Source organism: Chelonia mydas, chromosome 27 (genome assembly GCF_015237465.2).
Source record: "Chelonia mydas isolate rCheMyd1 chromosome 27, rCheMyd1.pri.v2, whole genome shotgun sequence".
NCBI classification, from domain to species: domain Eukaryota; kingdom Metazoa; phylum Chordata; order Testudines; family Cheloniidae; genus Chelonia; species Chelonia mydas.
In genome coordinates this window covers 14384147-14395204 of record NC_057860.1, presented here as the reverse complement: position 1 = coordinate 14395204, position 11058 = coordinate 14384147, and the positions used below count along the sequence as shown (strand labels likewise).

Sequence of the window (11058 nt, the reverse complement as noted above, 5' to 3'; positions counted from 1 at the left end):
CCAGGTGGCCCGTGGCTACTTTCGGGTTTAATTCAGAAGGGCATCCCTCCTGGGGCAGGCGCCCGCACTGCTCTGAACGGAGGCGGGCAGGACGGCCCCTCGCTGGCTGGGGACGTGGTGCTCACCGGGACCTGCCCCTGTGTGTTGGTTTCAGGTGGCCCCCCCACTTTCTCCAGGAGACACCCCCACAGGCAGGACCGAGGTGCCTGATCCGCTCTGCCCGCTGCTGGGGGCGGGGGCAGCAAGCTGGGATGGGGCCCAGGAACCCCCCCCTTGTGAGCCCAGGGCAGCCCCCTCCTGAGGCAGCCCTGGCCCCTCCAGGCAGCTCCCCGACTCCGCTCCCTCGGGAAGAGCCCCCCAGTGTCCACAGCGTGGGGGGCCCCGGGGGGGAACCCAGAGTGCCCCCCCCCGGCTGCTCTCCTGCATCCCTGCCCTACCCCGCGGGGTGCAGGCCGGGGGCGCTGATGGGCCACCAGGGGCGCGAGCCACGTGCGGGGGGGGGGGCAGGAGAACCAGCTGCTCCGCTCCCCCCCCCGGCCCGCCCTTCCCCGGGCGCGCGCGCGCGCGCTCCCCAGGCCCCAGCGCCCTCTCCGGAGCGAGCGGCGGCGGCGGGCGCGCGCGCGGGGAGAATGTTGCCCGGAGCGGGGGCGGCTGCGCGGCGGGGCGGCCGGCCAGGTGAGCGGGGGCCGGGCCGGCCAGGTGAGCGGGGGCCGGGCCATGCCCGGGGATGGGGGGGCGGCTGCGGCTCCGCTTGGTGCACCCCCCCCCCCCGGCCCCAGCTGTGCAGAGGGCGATGCACTGGAAAGCGCGGCGCGGGTTCGTTAATTAAACTAATGAGCCTCAGGGAGAGGTCTCCGGGGGGGGCGGGCGCGTGCACGGACGGGACGGGGGGGGGCAGAATAGTTTGTTGCAGCCGCAGCAAAAGTTGAGGCAGCCTGAGCCCCGAGCCGCCCCTGCCCCTCCGCAGCCTCCCGTGGCTTCGCTCGACGTGCCCTGGGGGAGCCGGGCCGGGGGGGGGGGGGGCGCAAGCCCTGATGGCAGGTGGGAAACGCCCCCACCGGGCCGCGGGCTTCCGCCGGGAGTGGGTCGGGCTGCGGAGCCGGGCTGGTTCCGTGGGACGCTTCCGACTCTCTGCTTTCCAGCCATTTGCTCGGGCATGACCCCCGAAAATACGGGGATGGAGCTGGAGAAAGAGGCCTGATTCTGCTTCCTCGTAGGCTGGTGTAAACCAGGAGATGGAGCTGCTCCACCTGGAGTCAAAGGTGTCAGAGTGAGTGAGGACGGGACGCCAGAATCGGGGCCGTTGTTTGCAAGTGGCTGTCCGCAAGGCAGCCCTTTGGATGCACCGGGTTGTTTTCCTGCTTTACTGTTGCTTCCTCTATTGTTTGCGCCTTGCAGCTGGAAATGTCCAAGGTTCCCAGGAAACTGGAGTCTGGGGGCGTCTCGCCCCCTTCACGCTCCCCAGCTCCTTCCACTCTAACCCTGCAAACTTTCACTCTTCTAAGGCAACACAAACTTTTGCAATCTCAGCATATTTGAATGAATCCAGTCTCCTTGAAGATCACGGTTGGGTTGCTTGGTCTTTTATTTGTGTGTGTGTGTGTGTGTGATGCACGTGGGGGGAGATAAAACTTTACTTTTTCTTTTAAAAAGTGTGAATTTGGCAGAGAAACCTGCTTTGAAGAACTTAAAAGAAAACGGGGTTCTTTAAACCCCCTTTCTTGTTGCCCTGGGTGAGTAATTCATTTCAAGAACCCTTTATCTTGGAAAAAGGGCGGTTCGCTGGTGACGTCTGTGCAGTCTGGATTTTATTGCTGTGATAATAACTCCCATGTCCTGGGACATATTAGCAAACTTGTCAGCCTGCTGCAGTAAGTATGCAAAGTCATGTAATCTACGCACCCTGCAGTTCGGTGGCTGGCTGGGAGGGTGCTCCCAGTGGTAGATTTCATTCAGTAGTGGAATGGTTTATGTAGAAAATCAAGCCTCAGCTTTCTGGCTCTCTCCACAAGGGGTACTCAGCTTTTAAAGGAAAAGCCTTTTGGTGAGTCCTCATGAAAGCATTTTCTGTGAGTGATTTGGGTAACGAGTGGGGCATTGCTTCAGCCTGCGTAGGAGTGGATTTCCCATTATGAAACAAATGTGATTCTAGCATGTTAATGTCAGTGATCAGCAATTACTTCGTCCCCAGAGCGTCACTCCTGTCCAGACGATTTCTGACCCTCTTGTCCTCCAATATGTTGTTCAGGTCATTTGATTACTCACTTGATAGCTGCATAGTTACTGCTGTGAATTTTCCTGGGGATTGTGCGAGTGGTAGGGCTGGAAATCTTTTCCTGAATAGTAAATCGTAAGTATCTTAAAAAGAAGCTACGTGTCTGATTTATCTTTGGCAGAACACCCGGGCTGAACTGTCAGCACTTAATGCCAAACGTATTAGAGTCAAACGGGGAAAAATGAGTCCGTTCCCTGAGTCTGAAAACAGAGCTTGATGGGGTTGTGCAGCTGATTCCCCCCCCCCCCCTTTTTTTTTTTTTTCAGAGACAGAAGTTCAAACTTAAACGCATCTGCTTTTACCAAGCAAAATGGGGTGAAGTCTCTGGTTCTGGGTTGAAGTGAGGTCTCTAGGCCTGGTTTCCCAGCATGGGAGGCTGTGTTAGAGGGCTTATGGGGAGTCACTCACCCCAGGCAGAGGGTTAGCAAAATGCCGGTGCACCACTTAATGCCTCTAATAACCTGAGCCTGCCAAGTTTTATGCCTGTGCTTAACCTAACGCACCAGCGTCACCCCTCTGAAGCTGCTGGGGCTGGCTGCATTGCGTAAAGTTAGCACGTGAGAAAGTCTTTGCAGGATTGGATCACTGGAAATTTACATAATGTATCGGCCTGGTGCTTGGTGTCTGCACGGGGTTAATTTCACCCTAGGTACTGATCTGAGCATCTAAGTGTGTGGTCTGGATAGTCTGTATAAGCTTCCATGCTTGCAAATGGGGCGCGCTCTCTTAAAATAGCCCTGCGCGGCTAGAAGCTGGTGCGAGATGTAAGAGGCATGAAACAGTCGAGTCTGTGTCCTCGGTTTCCAGCTTGATCGAGTGTTTCTTCACCAAATAACATCAGTAAATCGCACAATCATTTTTTTTTTTTATGAGTGGCTGCAGGTGCTTTCGGATGGAGCCATCCAGCCAAGTGGTGGCTCTTGGAGCAATCTGTTCTGTTTGTCTAGCACAGTTCTGTGGGATACTGAGAACAGAACAGTATGTTTACTGTGAAATGTAACTCTCTGGATGATAAAATTCGAATGTCCTGCCTTGAATACCACTGAATTGAGCAATGGGCTCAGGGCATTTTGTTTTCTGTACATATATTTAAAATAAATTCTCTTATGCTTTCAAATAGGAGAAAAAATAGAGGTCTTCAGGATGAAATTTTATAGGATAGTTAAATTACGCTGGCCTATAATTAGAAGGTGAGGATGCACTTGCAAAAAATGGCAAAGCTGTTGCAATTGCATCCTGACGCACTGGCCTTAGCACTCCTCAGCTCCTTCACCAGCTCAAGTGATGGTTTTGCGCTGGCAAGGTTTTTAACTCCAGATGTTCAGAAATCGTGAGCTCCAGAAATGGTGGTGGCCGGGTTCTTGTTTCCTTCTAATTGCTGAGCCTTTAGCAGGTCGTGCTTTTCTCAAGCTTTTCTCTGTGGCCACAAGGGCCAGAAATGTCCTTTTACAGTGAAATCTGAGATTCTCCCATAACCACGACTCCTGGAGTTGGGGCTTTGACACCAAATATTTTGAGACCCTATAAAATCATGACCACTTCGTAAGAAGCAGAAGCTATGAGCAAAATTCCCATTCATATTGGTGGGAGCAGCATTGTGCTTTAAAGGTTAAACACATTGGTGGGGAGGTCCTATATTTATTGCCTTTAGGGGCAAATTCTTTGCGTGGCTTACCTCCCTCCCCCCTTGCATTTGGCCCTTTCATTTCGAAGCAGCTGGTTTATGCCATGTCCAGCCGGTCTTGTGTAGGTTCCGTTGTTTAAGTCATCACACAACACGGGAGCGCGTTAGGGTTGTTCTGTTTTGAACAAATGCGATCAGCGCGCAATGCAGTTAAACTTGGAGAGCTGGTCCTGCTTTTCCCTCTGCGTCCGAACCGCCCAGTTCAGTCCATGAGGAGCAGAACAACCGGGGATTTTCCCTGCCCCCTTATTTTTGGATGGCTTCCGCCTTGTAAACTGACTCTCAAGGCTCTTGTGCAGAGCTAAATAATAACCAGCAGCAGAAAGGAGGAGAAAAATGGCCGAGTACAGTCCGAGGAGGCTGGTTCAGGAGGCTGTTGCAAAGGAGGAGGCTGTTGCAAAGGAGGAGGCTGTTGCACCTGCCGTGGTTATCAGGACCAGGAATGTGGTGGTGTTGCGCTCCCAAGCCCAGGGGACGTTTTGTAACGGGAGGTTTATTTAGCTTAGGATCAAACAGACAGACTAATAAGCTGGCACAAGCCCTATGGCTGCCCTGTCCTTTAGGAACACACACAAGTCTGCAACCAGAGCTAGCCCCGTTGACCCCCTCCACAGACTGTCAGTGCTTAAAGGGGCAGGGCACAGGTCACTTTAACCTGACATTCCCTGACGTGTGCTGTCCTCGCTCGGATCGATGTGCCCGCTTGGGGATCTGCACAGGCAGGGGGATCCGACTGCAGGATCGGGGCCTGGGTGCCAAATCCAGCAAAGCTGGGGGCGGGGATCTGGGTTAGGATTTGCAGACTTGAGCTATTGTGTCCTGCGGTTGAATCTTGGTGAACCAAAAGGGAAACCTTTTCAGCAAAAGATGGTGATAGACCATTGGTTAACCGGCGGGAGAGCTGCAGCTGGTAGGACGGATTTATTTATATTGCCCTGCAGTGCTTTCCTGAGGCTGCCCAGTTCGGATGGCGATAATGTGGGCGTGTGGGTCCTGCTGGGATTCTTTCTGCCCCCCTGTAAGCTTGGGATGTCTTCGTCTTCTTTCCCAACCTCCTTCCTTCCTGGGAGAGCTTTCCATAACCGTAGCCAGCAGAGCTCTAGCCACTGGGCCCAATTCTGCTCCCACAGAAAGTTTTGCCATGTATTTCTGTGGGGTTAGGATCGGGCCCTCAGTCAGCAGAACCTGGGCGCATGTGCTTCACGTCAGTAATTCCCGCAGAATGGGCTGAATGTCCCACTCGGGTGCAGAGTGTTTAAGCATGTGCCTAAAGTTAAGCATGGGCTTAAGTGCTTTGCTCAATCGGAGCCTTCGTTACTAATCCCTTCCCTGCCCCGCGCCCCCATGTGGGGAGCCTCTCTCCATTATTGTTGTAGAGGGAAGATACGAGACACCAGATTCAGACACTCGGTGTATTTGTGCTGGCAGGAATTAGCGTAAATACTGCAGTTTAACCGAGCAATAATAAACCGCTTGAATAGACACGTCCCATTTAAATCTCTGCTGGGCTTTCCTGCCCTGCCCTCCGATCGCTCTAGTTGGTGGTGGTTTGCGTTGTTTTCTTGCTGCCTTCCGGTCCTGCAGCAGCCCATCAAAATCTCCTCTCGGAATTTTTCAGACACGACCTCAGGGCAAAAGGTGTTTCTGTTGCCACGTGCAAGGAGTGTGTTATCTCGGCAGGTTGGTTTCCTGAGGGCGAAGGGGGCTGGCTTGGCAACCTTTGAGACCAAAGGCCTTTGTGTTGCTACAGCATGGGCAGCTGCAGCGCGGACTTCTCCTTCCCAGCATGAGCCGGGGCCTACACGCGGTTCTGTCTCTGTTGTCCAATCCGGCCTTGGCCTGTCTGCTGAGGCCGCCAACAAGGGGTTAGCATGCGGGGTTCCTCATCCGCGCAGTTCAGGAATAGTGCGTTACGGGATCGATCGGCTAGAATTCTGAGCGTGACCCACGACTCCTGCAGTTCCTTGCAGTTTCAGCGGCTCTCCCACACTCCACTGCAAATGTTTCCCACGCCAGGATGAGCCTGCAGGTGGTGCAGAGGCCCCTGGGATGCCCAGCCGCAGTGCGCCATGCTTTTTGGGATACGGCTGCTGCTGTGTGGACACGGGCAACGTAACTGGAGCTGGTCCAGGTGGCACAGTGTGAATGCGCTCTGCCAAAATGGGAGCTTTGATTTCGTGGCACTGGTGTGTCTTCTGTGCGTAGATCCGCACTAAGGTGCAGCCGGATTCTGCTCTCCAGCATGTAGATGTAATTCCGGAGTAACCGCACTGAAGGTGATAGTTTACTTCTCCCTGTTTATTCCCACACACCTGAGACAGGGTTTGAACTGACAACTTGGGCATTGTGAAGCTTAATTCTTAAGGTGAAACTCTGGCCCCCTTGAAATCAGCGGCAAAACTCCCACTGACTTCAGTAGGGCCTGGATTGCTCCCTAAATGGTTGAATTAATGTTTTGCTAAGGGGCTCTCATTATAAAGTATTCATAAAGGCACCAATGAAAGACAGCAAGTAGCAACCACACAAAATGAACACGCAAAAAGAAAAGGAGTACTTGTGGCACCTTAGAGACTAACCAATTTATTTGAGCATAAGCTTTCGTGAGCTATAGCTCACTTCATCGGATGCATCGGATGAAGTGAGCTGTAGCTCACAAAAGCTCATGCTCAGATAAATTGGTTAGTCTCTAAGGTGCCACAAGTCCTCCTTTTCTTTTTGCGAATACAGACTAACACGGCTGTTACTCTGAAAAATGAACACGCTTGCTGCTACCTTATTGCCTGCAAAGGGACACTGGATGCTGTGGCTATAATTTGAAATATAGCTACCCTATGAGAGAAATCTTAATTTCCTGGATTCTTTCCTTCTTTTGCTTTTAATTTATTCTTGCAGCCCTGCGGATATATCTGTATTTTAAAAGTGTCCGATGTATTGTAAGCCTGCCTCTGAGTAAACAAAGCCCTGTGTTCAAAGCTTTTCTACGCTGGCCTGAAACCCCGTGACAGCGTTGCTTTGCGTTGCCTTTTGCTTTGATTTGCTTTTACTTCTGAAAATTCACTCATGTCTCAACGTATGATTTCTTGGTTTTTCTGAACTAACGAAGAGTCCCATAGAGCTGGTTTTTCCGGCACTGCTGCCCTTTGGCGTTTCCACACCTTGAGCCCACGGTTCCACAGGCTCTTAATCATTCCATGGCAAAGTAAAAAATGCAAAATGTGCAGCCTGGAGAGCAGGAACAAAGCCCACGAGGTTCTCTTTGTCAGTTTAGAAATAACATTGTGATATACAAAGGCTGTTTCTTTGCCTGATATTTTTAGATTGCGTCCAAAATAGTGTGGTGGTTTATATGTCAAGTAGCCCCTCGCAGGAATTGCATCCGTGCTCTCCAGGAGATTTGGTCGATGGCTGCATGGTAACAAGTGCTTGTTTTTGTTTTTACAGGCACCACAACAATTTACTTGCAAGTTATTTAAAAAAAAAAAATCTGTATTTTGAAGGAGCCTCCTGGAGCCTTGGGAGGCTGCAAAGGCCAGCTGTAGAGACATGCCGAAATGATTGACTTGCCCTGGGTAATTCCTCGTTCCTGTGTACCTGCAAGAAAGCTTGCCTCGAGTGCTCACGGCAGGATGCCACAGAGGCAGTACTTGCCTCTCTGAATTTGCTTGGTCCATATTCAGGTGTTGCAATTTTTTCCAAGTCCCAATGATCTCCTTGTGTTTGTCCCTCGTACCTGTAGCTTCCAGACCTGAACTTTCTGACATTAGCAGGCCCTGGTGTAATGGCACTGTCCAGATGGTCCAATATCCCACTTCAGGCCACACGAGGACAGACAATGGTCCTTCCAGGCTTGTATCCTGCTTTCTGGCACATCAACACAGGCCAGTAGTTGCAGCCAGACAGGATGCTTGTGCTGCATGACGCAGAAGAGACCCAAACTCTTTCAATGCTCCTCAGTGTGCAATTAAGCAATTAAGGAGGAATTAATTTTCCAGAATCCCATGGGCCTCACAGGCTCAGTGTGTGGGAGGAAGGGTCTGTACTTGCTCTATGGGGCCTCTCATGCTAAAAGAGAGGAAGGAAGGTGCAGTCATTAGACCTCTATCCTGGGGCTTAGGGGACTTGGGATCAGTTCCTTGCTCCTTCAGTGTGACCTTGGGCTAGTCTCCGTGTGCCTCAGTTCCCCGTCTGCGTAATAGCACTGCCCTCCCTGACGGGGTTGTGAGGAGAGAGACCGTAAAGATTTGGAGATGCTACAGGACCGGGGGCAGCTGTTGTGTAGCCCAGTGGGGCTGGGGATTGCCTGGTGCTACCACATTGCAACTGACACACAATAGAGAAATGATTGAAGGCGAAGTACCACTCCCGCATACATCGCTGCAGCATCCTCCGCTCTCCTCGCTTGTTTGGCAAGTCGCATCGAGGCAGGAGGTGGGCAAGGGAGAGGAAGGTTGGAACAGTTGCAATAATAGTAACTTGGGTCCTGCACGGTGGGTTGCTGCCATTCGCATCCCAGCTCTTTGCACAACGGAGACAGGGGAGCAGGTCACGAAACCTCTTCTAAAAACAAAGTTAAAACTCCGTGGCAGCTGCGCAGCCCAAGCGGCGGTGAGGCTGGTACCAGCCAGGGGCATCTCTGGGAAAGGCAGAAAGGAAGGGGCAGTTTGCTAAACTGGAGATCAGCCTGGAACTTTAAACTGCATTGGGACAGATTTGCTCTTGTTGCAAAGGGGAATGTTCCCAAGTCTCTATTTCCCTGCCCTAATTATGGGAACTTTCTTAAAATTAGTTGATAAAAAGATCACTGGGAAATTGCAAGGGAAAATTTTCTAGGTTAAGTTTTAATGTTAATCTATTCCCGCCGCGCCTCCCCCGCCCGGCCCCGCCGTGTCTAGCTCGGTGCTGAGAGCTGCTGCTTCGGTATGAATGTATAAGGCGGCTCCTGTAACCCTGATGATGCAGTGGCGGTATGTGAAGGCAAAAGTGCATATGCTATTTCCTGTAGAAAACAGCGGGGTTCCTTTTACCAACGGGCCGTGGAGGAATTAAACCAAACTAGATTTTGCTCAGTTTGGCTCCATGGTCAGTCTTTAATTTTGTACTTCACAGGGAATGGAATTTGGATCTGAAGTGTTGCTTGTTTTATTCACAAGGAGGGGTGGAGGGCAGAGAGGAGGGAAAGCCGGTTAGGGAGGGCGAAAAGACATGGATACTTTTTTATTTTGCAAGTCTTAATTTGCTGAGCAAGCTGACTGGTGCATTTTCCTGCCCTGGCTGGCAATTTATTAAGGCAATTTATTAAGCTGGCCAAGCTGTTCCCAACAATTTGGGGCACTTCAGTTTTTATGTCTTCAGGGTGCCTGGATTTCAAGGGGTGGGTGTTCAGCATCTTCTGGAAAAGCCACGTGGCCCCCCAAAATTGCTAATCACTTTTTGGAAACCCTCAACCTCGGTTCCTCCTTTATCAGAGGTTGGGGATGGAGAACGGGCAGCTCCCTGGCAGCGCACAGCGTACCAGTGAGCACCTCTCTCTGTCAGACAGTAGTGTAGCCCCCGGAGGCAGCAGGTCAGTGTCTCTGGCCGTATTCTGGTCCCCAGACAGCTTCTGCGGTGTCAGCTCTTATGAGCGGAGCAGGGTTGAAACTGGCCAGTGCTGTGATGGGAGATTTATAAGGAAAACCTCTTGTTACTGCAGGAAGAGATGTTGGGGTTTGAGTAGGGGACGTCTTTCCCGCTGCGTCAGTGCTGAAGGGAAAGTTTCAGGCCAGTTTTAGGGGATGCTCTATTGCTGACTGTCACCTGGGAACACTTAGGTTCCCTGTGTGCTTTTCCTACGAGCAGGGTTTTAACTCTGAGTACACCCCGCTCCCACCACACTGCACCTGCCAGAAGCAGCCGAAGCAGGGATCTCTGGACATTCAGAGACCTGGCTGGGGGTTTGTCAGGACTTGCTCTGTCCTGTCTGTGCTGACTGGCTGCTTGCTCTGACCATCACCCCATCTTCAGTCCGCACCTGCCCCTCTTCCTTTCTTCTCCCCTGCTTGCCCCCCTCATCCCTTGTGTCTGTGTGTGTGTGTGTCTCTGTCCGGTTTCAGAGTAGCAGCCGTGTTAGTCTGTATCCGCAAAAAGAAAAGGAGGACTTGTGGCACCTTAGAGACTAACCAATTTATTTATCAATCCTGGTTTAACAGAATTCCTTCAGGCAGTGGTGTCTGTCCCAGCATCAGCAACCCCTCTGGGACGCTTCCCACGTGAGTGTTCCTCCTTGCTCCCTGCTTGGAAGGAGAGAAGCTCCCTGGAAGGAGTGTAGGGTGAAGAAGTCAGTTCACAGGCTAGATGTCGAGGAGGACTCTGAGCATTTGACAAGGGTGAGAAAAATCAGCCCTGCAGAGCCCTAGCAGGCTTGTCGGGGGCGGTAACTGATCGCCCAGCACTAGACACAGGCACAGCTGAGCTTCGTTAAGCCACAGGCCTTTCTGTGAAGCAGAAGTTCTGTTGAAGGGGTAAATGTGAGTTAGGTTGAAAAGGGCTGCAGTGGTTTGGGGCTCCCTGGTCACAGTTGCTCTGCTAATTAGCATTTCATGTGATCACTAAATCCTGGGAACTTTCAGAGAGTTCCAAAGTCTTGATTTTCATGTTCTTAATTATTGTGGATGAGAATGTACAGCATTTATAAATAAAATGAATAGGGGGGAGACTGGTGCAAGGGGAGAGGTGGTCTCTTCAGGAGCAAAGTCTCCCTTAGGGCTTTATAGAGCAAACCAGCACCTTAAATTCAGTCCGGGGTCACAGAGTGCTGCCACGAAGGGTGTGTCTGCACTGTGAACCCTGGGCCGTTTAGCCTTGCTAGAGGCATCTGGGAGGGGGAGCGTGGCCCTGCTAAGAGCTTCATCGTTCGCCTTGGTGAAAAGCAGCAGCAAGGGGTCAGCATCTGCACCGACCCCCTTCTAAGGGGCTCAAGCCCTCGAGTTGCAGCTGATCCTCTCTTGGAATCAACCATGTTGTAGAGGACGTCGCTGCTTCATTCTCCTTGGCTCCTGTCCGGTGGGGAAACCAGCAAGATTGCTACAGGGGTGACCCAACCGGACAGTGTCTTCCTCAC

The 11058-nt window shown here is 52.1% G+C and overlaps 1 protein-coding gene across 3 annotated transcripts in view; it reads left to right on the top strand.

Moving 5' to 3' along the window:
* Nucleotides 1–595: 595 nt before the first annotated feature.
* ZNF385C (zinc finger protein 385C) overlaps nt 596–11058 on the top strand; it is a 186541-nt gene continuing 176078 nt past the window's right edge. The window contains exon 1 of one of the 3 annotated variants that reach the window (XM_043536779.1): nt 596–675. In XM_043536779.1, the coding sequence (XP_043392714.1) occupies nt 630–675 (46 nt within the window). In that variant the 5' untranslated portion in view covers nt 596–629. The remainder of the gene's footprint in view (nt 676–11058) is intronic. The other 2 variants (XM_043536780.1, XM_043536781.1) reach the window with 2 other exon arrangements.